The sequence below is a fragment of the Amblyomma americanum genome, chromosome 1 (genome assembly GCF_052857255.1).
Source record: "Amblyomma americanum isolate KBUSLIRL-KWMA chromosome 1, ASM5285725v1, whole genome shotgun sequence".
In the NCBI taxonomy this organism is placed as follows: domain Eukaryota; kingdom Metazoa; phylum Arthropoda; class Arachnida; order Ixodida; family Ixodidae; genus Amblyomma; species Amblyomma americanum.
The window spans coordinates 209032201-209055298 of record NC_135497.1 but is presented as its reverse complement, the minus strand read 5'-3'; the positions used below and the strand labels follow the sequence as shown (position 1 = coordinate 209055298).

Below are 23098 nucleotides of genomic sequence, written 5' to 3'. Positions count from 1 at the left end.
CTGCGCTTGGGTGGATTCCCAATTAGTAATTACTGCCTTATTATAGTTCTCAGGTGCTTCTCCCTTTTGTCCGAAGGCACCGTGAAGAAGCCACTGCGTTTCTGCTCTGCATATCGCACCCCACAGGAGCACTCCGCTCATATGTGAGTAAACAGCTGTTTCTTTTATTTTTTTATTGGTTTATGGTTTATGGGGGTTTAACGTCCCAAAGCGACTCAGACTATAAGAGACGCTGTAGTGAAGGGCTCCGAAAATTTCGACCACCTGGGGTTCTTTAACGTGCACTGACATCGCACAGCACATGGGCCTCTAGAATTTCGCCTCCATCGAAATTCGACCACCGCGACCGGGATCGAACCCGCGTCTTTTAGGCCAGCAGCCGAGCACCATAACCACTCAGCCACAGCGGCGGCTTTTATTTTTTTATTGTTCGCCTCTTTACACTTACACACTCCAAAGAAGCCACCATCGTGGGTGACCGCTGCTGCATTCCAGCTCTTCATGACACGTGCCCCCAGGTTTGGCCCACTCGTATGTTAACACATCTGCGACTGGTCACTAAACATATGAGCAGAATTTCTCAAAATTTTGAACATAGTAGCCACGAAATCCTGTTATCCGGGAGTGTATCAACCAGAAGAAAAACAGTGCAAATCTATGGGACGTTTTCAGTGCCTGCGATTTTGAGCACATGAACCAGAAAATTCTACTACTAACCGGGAACGCATCAATGAGGTTCTACTGCACTGTACCGTCTACTGCACACACACATATTATATATAAATATATATATTTCATTTCCACATGAAAACTAGCCACATGCAACTATGAGGGTACAATGTCAGCCTGTGGAAAGCATGCTTTTCAAAGGCCTGTGCGGCTCCAGGTAGACATGCTGATAAACACTCAATGGCTTAGCTTGCCAAGTTGACATGTGATTCATGTGCAAAAACACTATGCAGGAAGCCTGTTTTATTTCACACATTTCTGAATCAATGCACTAATAGCAATGTATACAGTGATAATAATGCATGGCAGTATACTAGTACACCTTAAGTCCCAGTGCTATATGGAAACTTTTGCACACAAATCCTTGTTGCTTCCACTGGGAAAATTATGCAGCAGTGTGCATTACTAAATGACTTCAAATACACCTCACTGCTGCATAATTTGTAAGGCATGTCTCCACTTTTGCTTTAAAATGTACAGCATAGTAAGCCAATTACTGCAGTGCACTAGGTATACCTATGGAGCCATACTAGTGCAAAAAAAAAAGCCTGAGTGAAATATACACAAAGACTGTCAACATATGGAAAGCCAAACACACTACTCTGAAACTCTGGACTAGATCTGAATCTTTTTTGCTCCCTCAATGATTTTGGTATGTCATTACTGATTGAAGTGGTACATTTAATGCATACACTGTGCGGAGACTCTCCTGGCTCGGTCCCCTTGGGTTTGTTTCCCGGTGATGCGTCTTCCCTAACTAAGAAGGGAGGGTGCGCCTGCATCGCAGCAACAGTAATGCCAGGGATGGTGTGATGGTTGTGAGCGTGGGGTAGGCAGCGCTCTCTCTTGTCGGCATCGGGAATTCGTTGTGTGTGGACGTTTCAGCACGGCGCTCTGCTCTCTGCCAGCGGGGCAAGGCATCAGGGGAACATTTCCTGCGAGCTCGTCATGTCCGGCCTTTGAGCCCCCCCAGCCCTAGAGTGGGTGAGCATTCACTCATAACCTTGCTGGTGAGCCAGACAATCTTGATTCCTCTGCGTACTTTGTGGGTAGTGAGCGTTACCATTGTTGCAGCAATAAATGAATTTTTAGTGACAGCCACCATTGTTCCCATAGAGCGCGACCCACCGTGGTCAGCGGGTGCTCAGTAGCGCTTGCGATCACGGGGCGGTGGGGTCGGCTGGTGGTTCGGACGGTCAGCAGCGGTTAAGCTGGGAAAACTTATTTATCCCCCCCTCCCCCCCATCTCAACTCCATAGCTGCTAAGGGGGAAAGGAGTGTGCATCTTTTATGGAGTAAGCCCCCCCTGCTTCCTTCAGTTGGTTTCTTTCTGTACAATCCACACGCCACTCTTGTTACGCGAGTCCAATTCATTACTGTGTTTTTTGAGCTGTGCTGTATTCATGGCACATAAGCAACTAAGGCAATCATGCACCATATGAAAGGTTTAATGTGTTTGCTTTGTGGATAAGGACTAAAAAGTTAAGATATAACTTGTTTAGGAGCATTGCATTTTTTTTTTGAGAATCACATTTCATTACACCCACACTTCTAAACATTTTATGTTTTGGCAAAATTCAGTGCAATTGGTGTAATGAAAATTAGCATACAAAATAGAAAATACCATAATTGCTTGCGTAATGAACCCAATTTATAAAAGAAAGTTGAAATCAATTTGGGAAGAGGCTTCATTGCACGGGAAAAAAAATGTTTGGTTTATGATTTATGGGGGTTTAACGTCCCAAAGCGACTCAGGCTATGAGGGAAGCCGTAGTGAAAGGCTCCGGAAATTTCGACCACCTGGGGTTCTTAATGTGTACTGATATCGTACAGTACATGGTCCTCTAGAATTTTGATCCATCGAAATTCGAACGCTGCGGCTGGGATCGAACCTGCATCTTTCGGGTCAGCAGCAGAGCGCCATAACCACTGAGCTACCACGGAGGCGGGAAAAATGTTGTTTTTTAGAGTAGAAATTTAATATCTTAGCACATTTATCTTCAACAAAAGCACGCTGTCAGCTGCATTTGTCTCACCAGGTGTTTAGCATCATTTGCTTTCAAAGGTGTTTGCTCTATCCTGGCGTGATTAGACAATTTTGTGATATCCAAAGGCGTTGCCAAATTGCAGCGAGATAAAGCTAACATGCTGAACATCGGCTTTGAAGGTCAGACGCGCATTTTTTACGAGGTTAAAAACTCGCAAGATGATTACGAGTGTGTAATGTGACTGTTTAAGTGTTAGCTGTGCTGCAAGAGGGGTTAGGCATTTTCGCTCCTTATCTCGAGCTAGCCAGATCACTTGGGGGCCTGAAGGTCCTGCTTCCTCCATAGCATTTCATAGCAGATGTTTTATGGCGTGCGCAGAAACGCACCGTGCGCGCAACCGCTGCTGGCACTCCTGCCAAAGTTACCAAGTGCGCCACCCCTGCAGAGGCTCTTGTGCCCAGGTCTGTACTGTGGGCGGTGCGAAGCTGACGAACGCACTAAAACAGCTAACGTTTAAAAAAAAGAACATTCCCAACGACAAAGGTGGGGGATTGGTTCATAATGTGAGTGGGTTCACTAGGCAAGTGAATATGATATGCACAAATCAGAGCCCTTGTTACTGCTCAATGCATGTGAATAATACAAAAATGTGCTTACTTTCCAAGCAGCAGCCACATGTTGCCCAACCAAATATAACAATTATAAGTGGTTCAACCACTTATGATGACACTTGTGATGACACTAAGTTTTTGGCAAGAGATGGATGACTGCACAAGTTTTCTGCACAGTTCACAGTTATAAATGGTGCTGAATGACTGCAATTTTACCGATGGGGTCACGTCGTGAATTAATGTTGTGCTAGCCATGAATACAGTCGAACCTCAATAGAGTGAACCTCCATTTAATCAAATTCGCGAAGTAACACATTTATTTCATTTCCAAAGCTCAACCCCATTGAAAGCCATGAATATTTTTTTTGCGACTTAAATAAGTAATTCTATACTGCACTTTCGATTTAATGAAGTCCTCGCACATTCCAGGGACATGCCAGGAGCCTCCTTGACAAGACTGTCATGCATCCGTTTATGCAAAAATATTGCCGGTGGGGTTCAATCAGTAGAGCAGAACAGGGGTAGGATGTACCGCTGCGCCATCTGTCGAGTACATATGAAACCTGCAGTGAGCCCGCCCCACCACCAGCCAGATGTGTAGTGCGTCGAAGCCTACCGCCTGCCATCAGCAAGGGCACCGCTGGGGCCTGGTGGGTTTGGACCTTATTTCCTTCGGTATGTCGTCAAGTGGTCTCTTTTGAATGGCATCATCATCACCTGGCGCCCGGTGGTTTGTGTGCTCACATCATCCGCCTCAGGCTGAAAATTATTCGAATCATCCCGAACTGTAAAATACTGTATACAACGCACTCTGAGTGGGACATTTTTTAATTTGCACAGATGCAAAATTCAGGTCAACCGTAACGATACCATGAGATTCTACTGCATTTACCAGGAGCCATCTATCAAGAGTGTTCAAGAATCTAACTTTGCTGATATATAGGAATCTGAAACAGACTGCTGAAACATAGGAATCTTGACTTCATGAAATTCACAATGTAATGAATTTTTCAGCTGCAATTATGACTGTCATAGTGAGGTTCGGCTGCGTTGAGTCACGCGATAGACACGAAGCTATGAGATGGCTCAGATTTTTCAAAGAGCACATGAGACGCACACATGCCAGGTCACAACTGCTATCTCCTGGTGGTTCCAAGAAGCTGGCTTCACCAGTGACTCATTGGTAAGTCATGCCACACAAAAGAAAATTTAAGGGTGGCCCACCGGTGCGTCAAAATGCAGTGATTAGAACCCCGAAAACTGCTGCTGCAGTGAACGTGTTAATTCAGGAAATAGTAAATCTTCATGGCTGCAAACCAATCAAGTACTTCATCAAGGAACGCCAAACAAAATTGACTGAAGTACCTCAATGTCTAGTCTGCTCATGAAACCTTGGACAGCGGCTTCAAGGTAATCGTGGTACTCCTGCACTGACGAGGAAGTACGGGAACCCTCGCCAACGACAAAAGACGCTTTCTTGCCCGACTTGCGTGATCCAGTTGTCTCAGGTGCTGCAGGTACCTTGCGGCCTCCTGATGACTGCACAGACAGGGCACCCATTAAGCCATACAAACTTCAACCATTCAGTTACATACCAAGAATGCAGTAAAATTTGGAGGCTAAAGTAGCAAGTATGAAGACCAATAAGTTACCAAGAAACTACCAATCATGCTTTCACAATTTGTTAGTCTGCGCAGAACAAACAACAGACCAGAAAATGCACTACTAAAATTGTGACATCGCCAAGTTTCACATTACAAGAAGAAATATGTTCCAGTTCCAATAACATCGCTCAATGTAAGAGCAACAACAATATAAAAGCGAACAGTCAGTTTACACACAAGAACCAATATTGTTACTTCTGCACTGAAGGCGAAAATGTTTCCCTGGATATCATTTGGCCAAAGGAGAACTATTTTAAAAAAAAGTGCACTTGTCACTTATACTTATGAAGCAACCATTGGATAAATGCTCACAGTGTGTTCCCTTTCACATCTCGACTACCTGTACATAGCAAACTGCAGTTTGTTAATGCTGTAACTGTAAAAAAAAAAAAAAGAGATAACATATATAAAATCAAATAGTAAGCAAGCATGGGTGCATACAAGCACATTTCATGTTATATACGATTCTGTGTAAGGGCTAACTTTGGTTGGCCAAATAAATTATTTGGTAACAGCAACAGTTGGTAGGCATCAAGGTAAGAGCACAACCCGTAGAGTGGTTGACTGACCCGTTACTCAGCTTCTATGTGAAATGGTGTCTCAGCAAGGATGCAATGAGGTGACCATGTGGGAAAAGGGGCTCAACTATGATTGTTCACAGCATCTGCAGCTAGCACATTTGTCAGATCGTGGAGGATGCTCCGAACACAGAGACAGCAACAAGGACAGCAACAAGGTGTGACATGGCACGCATGTTCACCTCACGCTGCACATTATTGTAAAAGACAAGTGACAAGAGTCATTTTGATAAGTCACAACTACAGAAATGCAATGAGTGAGTAGGCGTTTTATTTTATCCCGAGGGATTGGCATTCCCTGTGCAAAACCAAAAACATGGTTGGAGGTTTGGTACATGCTTACTGCAAAAACTGCATGGTGATGCAGTTCCTGGTTCCAAATAACAAAAGGCAGACAAGTTCTGGGTGTTTGGCTGGGTGTAGTACATCAGCATTGCCTGCTCATGGGTAAAGAGTGTGCTTTTTATTTTATTCCATTTTCTACTGGTGGTTATGGTGGTTACATATTTTTAGGGCACAAGGGCATCTATGGCCAAAGAGCGCCATGACACAAGGTATTTTCTTTTTCTCAAGGTGGGGTCAAAGACCCATTTCCCAAGCATTTCACTCTAATTAAGCCGAGCACCAGACCAGGGGAAAGCTTGCACCCATTGTATAACCGGTCATTTTCAACTGGTACACTTTTTTTTTGTGTGAAAGATTGCAACACTAAGAAAAGCTACTGATGAGCACAGGGCAAGAGAAATACCAAAGCATGGAAGACCAGTTTTAGAACACTGGTGTCGGGCTGTGTTTGTAGATCTGATCCGGGAATGAGTGCCCTGAGCTTTTGGCCCTGTTGAAGATAGCAGTCTTCAAGATTAAAGACACCCAGCCCTCTGTCTTTTAATTTCTAGTCCTTTAAGATGTAAATGAATCATACAAGTAGAACCTCACTGATATATATTTTTAGAAATGTGGAAAACAATCGTACCATCTGGAAACACGAACCATTCAAACCGCGAAGATTTTGAAAAATGTGATTCAAGAATAAAGTACATGTCAGCGTCAGTTACTGCAAAGCATGAAGAGCTTTTGTAGTGTATAATTCTACCTGCATTTGTGTTGTCTTTCGCAAAAAAGAAATTTCGCAACATATCCAGTGCAGCCACCAGCAAGGGCGAAAATAGCCAGAACCTCTTTTTTGTCACCGTTGTTGTATTCAAATGCTTCGCCCCTTCGCAATAATTTACTGCGGAGAAGCCACTTTGCCAGCTGACTGGCGCTGCGTTCCTGCTCGTGCCGCGTGTCACCACACTTCACCCATTCGTTAATGCCCCATCATTATTTTCGCATGATTCGCCCCATCGCGCTTATGCACTGCTGAGAAGGTACTCTTGGGCAGCTCACTGCAGTACATGCAACTAGGGCAGGCCTGCCCGCATGCTCGCGCATCGTCACCAAATTTAGATTGCTTCGCCCCTCTGCACTTACGCCTGGCGGCCGACAACCACTGTGGTTCGACTGGTGTCGTGTGCCCCGAGGGTCAGCCCGCTCATATAGTAGCGCACCTTCTGTTGGTCATTAAAACGTTTCATATAACCAGATTTGACAAAATTATGTGTAGTTTTCACAAATCGTATTATCTGGAAATGTATTCAACAGAAGATAAACAGTGCAAATTTCTAGAATATATTTATTGCTCACAATACTGAGCGTATGAACAAATAAATTATATGATCCGGAAATGTATCAATGAGTTTCTACAGTATAAACTGCAATTCCTTCAGTTCTTCCGAGTTTAAGCATTTATTTTGCCTCTGGCAATTTTTGTCTCTGCTGGATGCATCCTTCGTGCAGAAGTGTTGCTGCCTAGTCAATAACGCACGTTATTTTTGACTAGATGTGGCAAAGAATAATTTATTTGTGCCGATACATTCATCACAGGGCTGAATCCAGTTTACATAAGTGGGCGGGCATGGCAGCAATAAGCTGCACCCCATGATTGAGCATGCATGCTCAATCATGCTCAATCATGGGGTGCTACTTATTGCTGCCATGCCCGCTCACTTATCTAAACTGGATTCAGTCCTGTGGTGAATGTATCGGCACAAATAAATTATTCTTTGCCACATCTAGTCAAAAATAATGTGCATTATTGATGCATGCATGCATTCAATTAATTAATTCATTTATTCATTCAAACTTTATACCCAAAGGTACGAACAGAACACAAGCTGAACAAGCCAAAGGTAACTGCCATTTCTGTTTCACTAAATGAATAGGCCATGAAAGCACCTACAGTTCAAAATTATATGACCAACTGGGACTTCAAGCCACTTTCTAAGAAATGTTTTCTTAGAAGAAAATTTATCCCAAGTGAATTTTCGAAACATTATGTGGAATGGGTATCCAAGTGCCCCAATATCACCTTTAAGATATGAGGCCACTTTTAAAAAGCAATATTTTTTATTACATTCAATTTTTCAAATTTTGCTTCATAAAAATACAGATGAACTGTAATAAAAATTAGGCTTCTAATTAACACCGTTGCAAAGATACAGCCAAAGTTGTAGCTCCCTGCATGTTTTGCAAAACCAAAACTAAACATTTTCCAGCCAAATAAACACCTACTTTTGCATCATTCATTATTCTTGTTCGTTTTTAAGTTTACACCTAAAATGCCTGTTTGTCGCCATCTGTGCCTATTTTTGTTTGTATTCATAACTAAAATGCTCACAAAAGCAATACAAGATGTTCGGAACCCATTGAACAGTTATGTCTAGGGGTGTGCGAATATTCGAAATTTCGAATACGAATCGAATATGTTTCATATTCGGTTCATATTCGTATTCGGGATATGATATTCGTGAATTTCTGAATATTCGAAAAATCCTGAATACTCGGCAGCGATCGTATACTGTGCAGACTTTCGTAAATTTGATTGTGACAAAAGCGCAATATCTGGGCAAATTATCTGAATACAGAGTTTAAAGTTCTACGAAAACAATATAAAGGCCCTGTTCTCTTTCTTCTCCATCGTTTATCGCGTGGACCGATCGCATTCCGATGCCGCTAGGCTTGACCTTGTGCGCAATTCTGCAAGTGGGCTTTCCCACATACCACACGTGCTGCGAACAAGATGGGGGACGACCCGCTTCTAACAATTGCAACGCGAAAGCGCGTTTATTTTTTTTATCCTTCCGTAATATGTTATCTAATTAATGCCCACACCCATGGCATTCGTTTTGTCACCTTAACTCTTCGAGCGTGACCTCCGCCCTCTTGTTTTTGGTCAACTACGCCATGCGGGAAAGCCTACTTGCGCAATTTCGCGTGAGGCTCCCGAAGGGGTGAGTCGAGGTGTCATAACAGGGGAAGCGATACTGTAAAAATCCCGGCTATTTATTGCATGGTGCACTGTAACCCATGCACCTCTTAAGTGGTCGTGACTGCAGGCGTGACAACGTTCGAAGGGCCCCTGTCACTAAATAAAAAAAAATAACCTGGGCGCGTAGTTTTGGTTGCTGAGCTTCGCCACTCGCCCGTGGCAACGGCAACTGTAGGCCCGCGCAATCACCAGTAGTCCAATCTCAGCACCGTGCCGCTTTCAGACGCTGACTGACGCGTCGCTGGTCATTATTTTTTTTTTCCTTTTTAGAAGCAGTCTCGCCATTCCGACGTCAATGTGCATTCCCAACTCGCTTACGTTCGCGATGTCTTCCAGCACGCCGAAACTCTGTGCTCGTCACGCGATTACAGGTATTTGCATGATAGAGCCACCTCATAAGACTACCACATTTTCGTTGTTTTTTTCGGGGCCGTGGGCCATTTTATAAATCAACCTTCGAATAACCAGGGCATTTCTGCCAGTTCTTCGAACTCCGAATTAATGAGGTTTTACTAGCCATCATGTTAATTTTGTTTCCAGTCTTGTCATGTTATGGATTTCATTTTGCCTGACCAAATTGCAGGTTGGATACTGTTATGCTGTTCAATTAAGTAGTATGCATTTCTGCGCACATCATGATTTTTTTTTTCACGGTGCTCAGGCAGTCTAGTTTCATTTATTTCAGTTGGAAAGGCAATACACTATTTTGAAAAAAATATGAGCAGCAATGTTTGCTTGTTTATCTTTTCTGAATTTATTTTTTGTGCTGACCAGATATTCGATTCGATATTCGAAGCTCTTTTTTCTTCATATTCGTATTCGAAAATTTCAATATTCACACACCCCTAGACAGAATTGAAAAGGTTCAGAGAAAAGCAGCATGGTTAACATTGCACAATTATCTTTCAACACAGCCCATAACTAAAATGCTCAATAAATTCAACCTACCTCCACTTTCACAATGCAGAAAGATAACTAGATTAAATTTCCTCTATCTTATTCGCCGTAACCGGCCTAATTTGAACACACAACAGTATATTAGATCTGCATTTGTCTCGCATAGTCAAAAGCAGCCATCAAGATGAAATTCAATCTATGTCAGCACGAACAGATACATATAAATACTCGTTTTTTCCCCTAAACAACAGAGTGGAACTCGCCGTCCCATGAAATACTAACAGAAGACACTAAAAAATTTGAAACCAGGCTAATTAAACTATTTTTGGCTTTAAATATATGTAGATAATACTTTAATTATCATAATTCATCAATTTAAAAATGTGTTCCTGGCTTATATCTGTTCCATCCAGCAGCTATGAAAAAATGACGATGACCTGATGTATTTGTAGTTTCTTGCTTTGTAGCTGTGCTAGTTCTTGTAGAATTTTTTGTCTGATCTGTTATTGAATGTGGCAGCACTGCTATCCTGTACAAATATCCTATCTTTTATAACCACCCTGTAACAGCCTCTGTGCCAAGAGTATTAAATAAATAAAATAAAAGTTGGCAGCAAATAAACTGTTTCCTGTCAGGCAGTGTGACCTCACCTCAAATACCTATGCACAGTAAAACCTCGTTGATACGTTCCCAGTTCATATGATTTCCCGGTTCGTACGCTCAAAATAGCATTAGACTATATTACATAGAGTTACACTATATTTTTCGCGTTTAATACGTTCCCGGAAAACACAATTTTCCGGCTACAACGTTTAAAATTTCAACAAAGTGTGGTCGTATAATACGTTTATTGACAAGCCACACATGTGCAAACATACAAGTGGGCCAAACAAGAGGGCACGCGACACGTTTTTTGCAGCAGTCACCCGCCGTGGTGGCTTCTCTGCAGTACCTCAATGGAACGAGGCGAAGCACTACCACCACCACCACCACCACCACCACCACCAAGAACAAAAAATAAGAACTGCGCGCTAGCATTCGCGACGGCCGTTTCTGCGGAAACGCGATACGAAGAGAAGAAACGTTGAGGTTTCTCCGTGGTGCGTAAGGGAAAGGAGGCGAAGCTTTTACAAACTTGAGCGATACACTTATATACGAACGGGCCGGGTCTGGGAAACGCAGCTTAAAAAGCAGAAACACTGCGACAATCAACCACCGCGGTGGCTTTCCCACAGTACTTGGGTGCAAAGGGGGCGAAGCATCCGAAAATGACAAGGAAGAGATTTTGGTTATTTTCGTCACTGCCGTCGACGGACCAGATGCGTTACGAATTTCCTTCCTCACTAAAGACATCGCGAACGCGGACTCAATTCAGCGAGCACTGGAATTGGATCTGTTCAGCTCTTGTGCCAAGAAATGCCACTCGACATTTTTCTAAAGTGAAATTGTAAATAAATGCCTTTTTAACTCATTCAACAGTTACCTTTCTCTAAATCAGGCGGTTTGGATCTTCCATCTTCCCGCATAATAGGTTTTTTTTCCCGCAAATAAAAAAAAAACGTACCAACGAGATTTTACTGTACGTCTTGCAGCTACTTATCTCCACAAGCCTTCTGGGAAAAAGAAGTACGCAAAGAACACTAATGTTTGTCAAAAATTATTGTGAGCGTAACACATAAATTAAAAATTTACAAACATGTCTAATACACAGAGTGATTTTATTTTCTAGGCACTAGGATACTGTATGGAACATAAAAGCAATTAAACCTAACATGAAGTGAAACTTACCGTTGTTTTAAACGAGCTGCCAGAAGGATCTTCACTGGCAAACTTTTCAGATTCTGTAGCATCATCTGAAGGGTGGAATGACCCAGTTTCAGGGCCACTGCCTGAGATGAATAAACAAGTGATAATTTATTGACAGAGGGACAACTATGATCTAAAATCGGGAGAGGGGTAAAGAGGAGGAAATAGAATTAAACATAAAAAGAAGCAAGTTGCCATTTTAAAGGATCATGCAGAACTGATAAATTCCAGCCATGATTTCACATGATGAGTAACTTAAAAGTGTTCTTTCCAATTATTTCCTAACATGCCTTCATTCATATGTCCCTGCAAGCCACACCTTCTGCCCATAATTCTTGATTTACTTACAAAACTTCTTTGCACCAAGTTACAGGAGTACGTTAAATGCAGAACATCCATTTTAAACCCCAGAGAAATTTTCATGCATGAAAACTGTGGGGCCTCTCATGAAACTTTCCTTCACATCCATATGTACCTAGGTGTCCTAATGGGTCCTTTTGGTCTATTCATAGCTAGCAAAGTCCAGCTCTCAAACAAGGTCTCGAGGCAAAGGCAGGGCTGCCATCTTGCCCAAGGGCATCGTGTACCAGGCTCCATTACCCCACACAGTGCACCTTCCCTGATTTCCCGAGTGTGAATGCTGAGAGAATAGCCAGGCACCACTGGCACTTCTTCGGCATTCATTCCCAAGGAGGAGCTGAGCATGACAATATGATCCATTGTCCATGTCTTTTGTGTCTGACTTAAAACCCAGCATTACACGGGAACTTGCACCACTTTTAGGTTGGCAGGGTGGGTCCCAAATGGCTAACCTTGTCTACAGTTACACATGGCTTTGCACTATGACTGAGAGCCTTTCATCCATGTGCCCCAGTTGTCAAACAGTTGCATACAGTAGAGGGCGGATCAATATAAAAGAACATGTGAACACGTGGCCACCATGCTTTGCGAAGCCTGCTGGCCACATGCCACACATTTTCACAGTCTCGGAAGCTCTACTGCCAAGAGGTGATGAGTAGACTCAAACCACTAGGAGCTTCGCCTGTGCCAAGTGAGTTAATGAACTTACCACTGCTTCCTTAGCACACCACAAAGTAAGGACCAACCAAGGGTTTCGCTAGGCTCTAGCTACAAAGGTGCAGGTTCTGTATGCTCAAACCCTCACAGTTCCCTCACTCTAGAAGAAAATGCAATCTTATGTAAGCACACACTTTAGTCACAAGTTACATTATACACACAAGCATGGTCTGCCTCAGAAGTTTGCTTCGGCCTGAGTTAGCATCGAAAAGCTTACTAGTGCTTCAGCAACTTGTTCCTTCAAGAAATTTGTTTCTTTTCTGTGGCAAACCAAAAAAAAACTGAAAGGAACAAGAACAATGAACTACTAAGGGTCTGCAGTTCTTTCAACAATCTAAGCCTTACTTCCCGTGCACAGCAAACTTAGACTAGCATGAATACTAAGTCATTTTACCTTGGCCCAAAATTGGCAGCTGGTGGGTAACTTTTGCCAAAAACTCACCGTGGCCATATTCTTCGGTGACTGCCAGCTCACCGAGAATGCCTGCAGTTGAAGCCACGGGCACAGCAGCCTCTTTTACATGACTCAATTTGCGGCTTGGAGTACGACACGGACTTGACTTGGGTGACAGAGCAAGGGACTTTTTTCCCCCCGTTGACTGCCAACAAAGGGATGAAAACCATCTATGACTGCCAGAGCACAGCAAAACAGAATGCCAGGCAATAAAAGCATGCACAAAAAATGACCGCTGATTTGAGTAGTTAGGCCGAATGTGAATTAGGTGTGCTAGCACTTTGGTTTTCACTTTGGTTCCAATGTTTGGATGCATTGTTCACTGATGGAAGTAGTGCAGTGGTGAAGTGGTTACGCGATGCACCACTGCCCCGTGGCATTAGTGTTGCTGCTGGTAGGGCTTACACACACACACGCACACACACACACACACTTGAGCAGGTTGCCCACAACCAGGTCGGCACGTGGCAGGTTGTCACCTGCCAGAAGCAGGCTTCAGACAGACAGACAAACAAACAAAACAAACAACGGCGAAATGCGGGGAATGGCCACTATATTAAAACAAAACCCCCAAACTTTCTGCTCTCCCCCAGGAACAAAAATTGACAGCTCATCTAGATACTTCCTTACTGGCCAGTGGGTGAAAATAGGCTTTTTCGTTTCCCTATATACCAGGCTGGAATTGTCAACAGCCCATTCGTGTAACTGCTGCGTACCCCACTACGTAGCACTGCTTTACTAGCAATCTTGGAAAAGCCAATGTCTGTCTCAAGCATCTCAGATGCTTGCAGAAATAAAATAAACATTGCCGTGACTGGGTTTCAAACCCGCGGTAGTGCGAACAGATCAGCTTCGCTGGCCACTGCATGAAAGCAATATGCTACCACCGCAGCCCATCATGCTTCGTGTTAAACTGCAACACACTCTCGCGCTGTGCATTGCACATCGTCGTCTTCATCAACTTCCATCCGTGCACTAAAGTCACAAAAGGAAACACACATAACTGGCTCCCTGGGTCAGTGGACACCTCGAGCACGCTTTGTGCTACGTGGCAGTAGTGACAGAGAGATGTGCTACGTGGCGGTAGTGACAGAGAGATGTGCGCTGCTTGCGTTTGCGTTGACAATGTTCTGACAGAAACGTGGAACAGGAGCAATTGGCCGCTGGCGTTCACTGGCATTGGCATTGACATCGTTGTAGATTCCATTGACTTTGAGAAAAGAAAAGGCACATAACTGGCTTCCTGGGTCAGTGGACATCTCAAGTGTGCTTTGAATGTAGGTGGCGTTTGTGTTCACCTGCATACACCTGCTTTTGCACAATATTCCGCGCTTAGCAATGCTAAATCGCCAGCAATTTTTTTTTTTTTTTACACACGAAGCTCATATGCATCCTGCCGGAAATAGGAACCAGCACGCGATGCGTACTATCCACAGCTCTGCCAAAACTACCTTAGACCCAGCAAATAAATCGACTCCGCTTATAGGTTGACCTTAATTTGAGATTATCATTTCTGAAAAAAAAAAAATTAAAAATATGCAGAGTTGAATGCGGCAATATACAATCATTTATCCTAGAAATGGTGATATCAAGTGTAGGAATGCAATAGGAATAAAATAAGCACCTTCTAATATTCAACACATATACAAACGTGTCATTCCATTGGAGGAGGAAGGGTACACAAAGAAAAGAAAGGCACAGTATCATTTTTACTTGGAGTAGACCTTACTGAGCAGTGAGGCAAGAAACAAAGGGGGTGAGAGGGGAGAGGTAAGAGAGAGTATAAGTAGAGATGATGCACAGTGTCTACACGTGAGAGGCTCAATGCTCGCACACTATATTGCAATGGTAAGGTGGGGCTGCAGAGGCCACTACATAAGCAAAGGCTAAAAGCTTAGATGCTAATATGTTATGCTCATGTTATGTAAAGCAAAAGGAAAGGTTTAAACAATAACATGAAAAGTGAATGAGGCGATATTTGACATCAAAATAGAAACGGCTTTTATGAGTCTGCACTAATGTTTAGTATTGCCCTTAGGCCATGCCAACAAAATATATGGGTGAGTGGCTTCACAAAATCACCTGTTACTGTATTTCATACTCTTCAGAAAAGAAAGTAAAGAAATGTGCTCTCACACGTACTGAACGCATCAACTGCGTGGTGAGACCGAGGTAGTTATGAAGGGCCGTGACAGTGACACGGTGCAGACGGATCATGACAATCTGGCAAAGACGAATCATCGAATCGGGGTACTTGGTCAGCAGGATGCGGAAGCTGTCATACCGAAGCCTGCAGAAAAAGCAAACAAGACTAAGCTGTGCTTCCAGAACGACACCCTCCTCTTACAAATCATAACACAGAAATAAAACTGCCTCATACTAAGCTCTTTTCTGCCAGTGAAATAAGTTACTGACAAACAATTTGCGTTTTGTGTATGTCTATGGTGTCGGCATGGCTTTAGGGGACAGATAACACGACGTACAATAAAACTAACAGATGTGAGAGGCTTAAAATTTACTTTTCCCACTTCCCTCTATCTCAGAGATTTTCTAGTCTGAAAATAAGAAACACGACACCCACTCATACCTAATACCTGAAGACTTGTTGAAAATCCTTTTTTGATCCTGTATTCTACGAAGTCAAAGCACTCATTTGCTTTAAATAGTGATTTGACTAGACAGAATAGCAAGGCTTAAACTGTATGTCTTTAACAGCTTTCTTGCTGCAATGACTTTTGCAGCAGAATTTTTTTTTCTCTCTCAGCATCTTATCCCGGATGTCTTTTTTAACCTCTGTTACAAGAGGCAATTTCAAATGCAGTTCAAATGAATGAAAGTACAGCTTATGAGCTGCCATTGCAACCAGTTCCTTGTACATTTAATGTCACTCGCATCACACACTTCAACGCAGGAGTCCTTCTGATGCATCTGTTATTATATCTGCCAAGACATGCCATCAAAGGGAGTGGTGGCTTATGTCATCGTGCAAGCTACTTGCATGGGAATAGCTGGATGCAGCTCAAGTTGGCAGTGGAGCTCCATCCACACTCATGACTGCTACACACAATTCCTATGCAACAAGGATACAGTCCATTGTTAAAGCTTTCCTTCTCACCTAAACAAAAAGGCATTCTCTAGACAAAACTAAAAGCATAAAAATGCCGATGCCTCTGACTAGTTTAACACAGTGAAACATTGGAATGCTTTTGTTTATTGCTGTGTTTGGTTAGCAAGTAATACAGCACCCTGCAGGCCATGGACAGTTGTTGCAACCTGCTCTTTTTTTAACTGTATCCTACTGTGGTGCACAGCTTTCTATGTAGTGCCACTTCACGAAGATAAGGGAAATGTAAAAATCTGTTTTCTAATCCTTCAAGGTGAGATGCTAGTTGTGAGGTGCTCCCTCTCGCACTGCTGTTGGAAAGACTAGCAGATGGTAGAGTTGGTTGGTTTTATGGGGTTTAATGTCCCAAAGCAACTCAGTCTATGAGAGGCGTCGTAGCAGAGGGTTTCGGACAATTTCAACCACCTGGCTCCCTATCGAAATGCGACTGCCCCAGCTGGAATTGAACCTACATCTTTCGAGTCAGCAGCCGAGCACCATTAATTACCACATAGCCACCGAAGCGGCTTAGATGGAAGAGTTTCAAAGGGTAGTAAGAGAGGACTAGATTTTTCGAAAACAACTCATTGGACTAGCAACAAAAATACAGAGAAAGCACTAATTGAACTGAATGCAAGGAAACTTCAGTTACACAGCACTTTCCACAGAACTCATCGTGAACAAGTGGTAATACCACATGCTAATTTTGAGCTTTAAGTATTCAAGAGACAAGCACTGCACAGAGCCAAGGCGATTCTAGTAGAGGTATGCCTAGCTTCAGAAGCTCGGCTACAGATTTTTATGCCCTCATGCATGTTTTCCCATATTTATATACATTCAAGTAATGAAAATTGCAGATTTCGACCTAATGTAGGTTCAGGTTAGGACAGTAATTTGTGTGACCAGTAGCTATCAAAACCACAGCTTTAACAGCTTTTGATACAGATGGCACACAATGGCAGGTAAAGCTAAAACCATACACCTCTGCAAGCTTCATGGTTTAAACTGCCTTCTGAATGTGGTCATTACTTATAACAGATTACTGCATGTTACTCAGTAAGCTTACAATCTACAGTGAGTGCAATGTACAAGCTTACAGTAAGCTTACAAGGATGTCACTTGCAACCATCTAAACCACAAAACTATAACAGTAGCAAACAAAAGTTCAGTGTTACGTGTCTACACCGTTGAACATGCATGTTCTCTTCCCACCTCTATGACAACTTTAAACGAAGTAGCTTTATGAGGCACTGCTGATTATTAAGGTATCATAAAAACCTAAACATGCAAACTTCATTGCTCGACTACAATGAATCATTTGTAGTCTCTATCTGAGCAAGTAAATCAATGCAATAAAACAAGGTGCACTGCCACTGCCATCAGCTCACCTCAATATAGAAGAGTCTTCAAGGGCACGAGCTGCTACAGTCTTGAATGTCGATGGGACACCCTATAATGCCGGCAAACGAAAATTGTCAACACACCATAACAGGAATTTACTTTTTTTCTTTTGCATGTCGCATGAAAAGTACTATAGACTTACAGTAAGCACAACAAGTGCACTCAGAAGACTTGCAATGTTTTCACCAGCTGTCACCTCCTTGAATGTAAGCTCTGTCCCATCCTAAGAATTAAAAAAAATTGTACACAGTGGGCATTAAAACATGCTCAAACAATAATGCTAGTCAAATAGTGCATTTCATCATCAAGCAAGGGAGTATAGACCTGAATAGGCTTTCTGCTACCTAAAGTCAACTAGACAGAATGCATTTAAAGTAAATGAAAATATTAGACCCATACCATATTTACTTGCATAATGAATGCACTTTTTCTCCCCAAAAAATCTTAAGATTTGGGGGGTGTGTTCATTATGTGGGTAAGACAATAAGAAAAAATTTGAAGCAGTAAAATTGGAACTACAAGTAGTCTGGTGGAATCAATACCTCATCTGGGGCCGCTGACCTCCTAAATAAAACAAAATGCACTCTTCAGCACGGTTTCAGTGTTCAACAACACAGACAACTTCCATTTTAAACTGGCATGTGTAACCCATGTAGTGGCCCATAATGCTGCCCTAAGAGAGCACAACTAGAGGTCACTTCTGCCTCACACCATTCAGTTCGAAGCTTAACTGTAACAAGTTGCTACAATCCTCAATATGACAGATTGAATACAGAAACTCTTCGTGACCAGGCATGGTTCCTATTGGTTTTTGGATTCCTCACAGAGTATTCTTATTGACTGTTCGTGCCATGAAGAAAGGTATAAACTCTCAACATTCGACAGATGTCAGTTGTTTCGGCATTCAAAAAAGGGAGCCTGCTAGCATTGATTATCATCATCAGACAGCACTCCAAAAGAAAGGGGTGCATTGACTATGCAAGGGAAAAATAAATTGCCCTTTCTGAGAGCCAAAGTTAAGGGGTGCATTCATTGCGCGAGTAAATACAGTATGGCTTGAAGTCTCTTTTACTGCAGAACCCTTCCCAATTTGCTTCAAAATATCACCACAACCTGACCTCACAACACTTTGTTATCACAGGTTGCACATTACTACTTTGTACCAAACACTGACAGCTAGGATAGGCAATGAGTAAACCTCATCATAGAAAAAAAAATATCTGAGAGGAGAAACTTTGACTGGTACCAAAAAAAAGTAAAAAATTTTAAGCAAGGGTTCACTAGGCATCTGTCAGTGGCTTGGCAAAAAAAATAGAAAACAGTGCACCACTGATAAAAGGCAGAAACTTGCACCTAGAAACTATTAGCAAAACCAAAAAACAAAAACAGGAATGGCCTAATTTCGAGTAAATGTAGTTCAAAGAAGTGGCGGTGTGGTCTAGCATGAGCAAATGTCTAGCCCAAGCAGACTAGAAAAGCAAGCAGACCTCAAAGTGATGATTAGTTAAACTAAGAGAGGCAGATTTTTAATTATGTCCTTGATCAGATCATTATTTCGAAATAAAGAAATTGTGAGAGAGGACTTGTTCTATTTCACTTCCACAAAGTAATCCATTTAAATTTAATAGCTTAATTTATTCATTTATTCAAATCAATCTGCTGTAACTTGCAACACAAACTGCATTTGGAAGAATACCGGTAGATGAGACCCTTTGTATAAACAACAGTATGGCTGGACTGCATTTCTCTCAATGTTGCGTCAAACCTAAAAGAGTAGCAGTGAGCCAATAAGAACTACAGGTTACCATGGCCACCACATAAGCAGTCCATGTGCGTAGTGAGCTTGGTGGAATTTGTTTATTGGTAATCTTCCACCAGTCACTACCGCAAAAAGAGTGGAAATTTTAGTTAAAAGTTTATTTTAGAATATTTTCGTATACTGATATGTCGAGATTATATAAACATATATATAAGAGTCCATCAAGAATTAACCTCTGCTGCAGCTCGGTAATGATAAGAACTAGGGAAGTGAAATTTTGTGTGTAGAAGCATAGGTCCTTTACATCCTAACCCATATAAAACTATTATTTGCTGTTATTTCATGTAAACCACCATGCATGATCAACATGACACCCTAATATGCCAATGTGCAATGATCTTATTCCTCTACAAGTCCGTTAATAACCCAGTAACATCAACTCCCTGGAAGCTGTTGTCAGTCTATGGGGACAACACAATGAATCGTAGTAATGTGTTTTCATGGCTTGAGATATATCGGCATAGATTTCGGTATCCAGGTCCTGCCACATTCAGGTAGACTGCCAAGCATTACATCTGATGGAAATGAATCAATTATTGATGAATTCATTCAAAATGGCAGATGCATCACCACGAGACAGATCATGGAACACATATGTATAGCAAAAGAATCCGAATTAATGTTATTCGAACGATTGTGATACAGAGAAATCTCCATGGCTCTTAACTAGGGTGTTGATGCAAATCAGAAAAAATGCGCGTGATTACCTGGAATGTTTCTTTGGGTATCGTCCAAACAGCTTTCAGGAAGTCGATTGATTCATGAAGTCATTCATGAAGAGCTATCAAATTTCTATCTGGTTGGTTTATGGTTTATGGGGTTTAACTTCCCAAAGCGACTCGGGCTATGACAGAGGACACCGTAGCGGAGGGCTCCGCATAATTTAGACTACCTGGGTTCTTTGACATGCACTGACATTGCACAGCACATGGGCCTCTAGCATTTCACCTCCATCGAAATGCAACCACCGTGGCTGGGATCGAACCCGCGTCATTCAGGCCAACGGCCAAGCGCCATAACCACAGAGCTACCGCGGCAGCTCAAATTTCTATCTATCTGGACGACTGTAGGCTCATCTGCATGGCAAACAGGTTTGAGATGACGAGTTCATTGCGTGTGTGAATAAGTGGTGTAATGACCAACCTAAAGAGTTTTACAAATGCGCATTTGTGTCATGGAAACAAAGGTGGCCACAGTGCTATGATTCATTTAGTGCCATTTTAAAGGGACCAAAGTACCAATGCTTCCATTTACAAAATATTTTCCTAGTGCTTGCTTTCCATTACCGAGCTACAGTGGCTTGTGCGTAGCTTTTTGACCAACGCACCTGTGCTTGTGTATAGTTACGTTTCACGCAACTTGAGCCAAAGCTTAAAATAAATGTTATGCCACAGATCTGTGAAACCAATGACATATTGACTGCCGTCACATGGTGCAACTCAGAGTATTCATTAAATGCTGTCCGACTCCTTAATTAGCTAAGGTCAATTATGCAAAATCTGTAAAATTCATTTTAGCCCAAATGGCATTTTATTATGCTGTAGAGTGACAGTTGATTCAGTTTTTTGCAGCAATGTATCTTCTGCGTGGTTATTTTTTCTGGCATTTGAAGAATGCCTTGAAATGTGAAAAACAAAAACAAAAAGAACACACCTGCACTCTTGCGCTGTGTTTGGAATGAATGAATGAACGAATGAATGAATGGATGAATGAATGAATGAATGAATGAATGAATGAAACATGCGTGTTGACCATGCCAAAGTGAGTGGCTGCCGCTCATTTTGACAGGCTCCACTATAAAATAATAATAATATTAATAAAAATGGAAGCTACCTTGAATTAGGAAGTAAGGGTGTCAGGCAAGGAGACTTGATCTTTGCGGTACTATTCACAGCATGTTTACAGGAGGTATTCAGAGAAGTGGATTGGGAAGAGTTGGGGATACAGACAAACACTGATATAACAAGCTCAAAGAGGATCACGAAATAGATCGATAATAAAAGATGGCGATACGCTTATCTGTTACCGAGAAGAAAGAACACATTGCACTCACGCTAGTGACATGCTTCTTGCAGCAATGTGCTGCATGATGGCGTGCTGCAAGAAGCCACGTGCAAGAAGTGGGTTGTTGGTTCAAAGTGAATTCGAACCAAATAGTAACTTTCTTCGAATAGCTTCGAAGCAAATATTACAAATACAAAAAAGGTAGAAGGGCACAATAGGCATTTCCAAAATGTATTTTTTTAACCCACACGGCCATTGAATGCAAAAAAAGCATTGAAGCTTAGTCACACTCACTGAAGCTGTGTCGACTTTCTGCAAAAATGTCGATCAGCAATTGGAGCAATCAACCTGCATGTGACGCCGATGTATCTGTGGGGTGTGAGACATACATGCGGGGCCTCCAACTCCTGCTCTTAATTACAATTGCAGAGTTGCACAGCTGTTGCTTTTAAGCGGTGACTCCATGACACCTGCTAGGTGTACACACCGCGCACCCAGCACCCAGCGCCATCCCGTGTCAGGCATCAGAGGCACCCATCTCCATGTGTCTTGTGCTAGTTCACGTTCGCAGTCGCATTGTGCTTATTTCGCCAATTTCACGTGGAAAACAGTGACTGCTGCAACTGCAGTCAGCTCAGACTTGTTCCACAAAAGTAAAGGGAGCCACGCGTTCTCTGATTAGAAAGATTTAGCACAGCACCATCCACTTCACAGCACATGCACAGATCGCCCTAAGGACGCCATAAGGCGCAAGGCGCCTTCCAGCTGTTTACACATCCGCCTTGTCGGGACCGACCAGCGCGTGTACATTGGCAGCGTGCGGACGTAGATCGCACTACGCTAAATCTTTCTACTGATGCATGCCTCTGCATCGGTTATGGCACGTGTGCACCGCGGGTAGCATGGCCGCAGACACGTGGCAAGTACATTATCTGGGCGCGACGCTTCCACCTGCTCACGTCTGTTGCCGTGGGCATGCGCAGACCGGCTCCGGTATGCACAGGAGCGCAGGCACGCAGTGCAGAGTCGGGGCTTTCGCTGTGCATGCGCCGTGGTGCCATGCCGGAGGAGGTAAGGTGAACTGATGATGACCGATTTTTATGGCGCAAAGCATCTGTGGCCAAAGAGTGCCATGCACAAGGCATTTTCGACTACTAAGGTAGGGTCAGAGACCCATTTTCCAAGGCCAGGGGAAAGACTGGACCCACTGTATCACCGGTGGGTACCCGGCAGCACTGGGGATCGAACCCCACACCGCCCGCATGCGAGGCAGATGCTCAACCACTTGGCCAGCACTGCGGTAGCTAAGGTGAACTGAAACCACACGCAGCAAGAGTTCCAGGAATGTTATTTGCTCGAGACGAATACTACTTCGCGATTTCGAATGCCAAACATTCGGATCGTATCAAATATCGAATACTTTACTTTTGACCAAATTTTCGAAATTATTGAATTACTGAATATTCGCACATGCCTAGTTGCTAGGCTTAACCTGCTTTGCATGGAAGCTGCAATGGATGGTGCTTTGGAACTAGACGAGATTTAATCTGTCAACGGTACACTACAAATAGAATAACCTCATAAAATTAAGGGCTTC

The 23098-nt window shown here is 42.8% G+C and overlaps 1 protein-coding gene across 16 annotated transcripts in view; it reads right to left on the bottom strand.

Moving 5' to 3' along the window:
• sws (patatin like phospholipase domain containing sws) overlaps positions 1–23098 on the bottom strand; it is a 152020-nt gene that overhangs the window by 115895 nt on the left and 13027 nt on the right. For 11 of the 16 annotated variants that reach the window (XR_013311053.1, XR_013311054.1, XR_013311052.1 and 8 more), the window contains 6 exons: positions 17821–17901; positions 17666–17727; positions 15311–15464; positions 13163–13319; positions 11626–11726; positions 4694–4867 (listed from right to left, as the gene is read on the bottom strand). Coding sequence is in view for 11 of the 16 variants with exons in the window: in XM_077648357.1 (XP_077504483.1) it covers positions 4694–4867; positions 11626–11726; positions 13163–13319; positions 15311–15464; positions 17666–17727; positions 17821–17901 (729 nt within the window). In the remaining 5 variants the exon portion in view is untranslated. The remainder of the gene's footprint in view (positions 1–4693; positions 4868–11625; positions 11727–13162; positions 13320–15310; positions 15465–17665; positions 17728–17820; positions 17902–23098) is intronic. The other 5 variants (XR_013311055.1, XM_077648365.1, XM_077648356.1 and 2 more) reach the window with 1 other exon arrangement.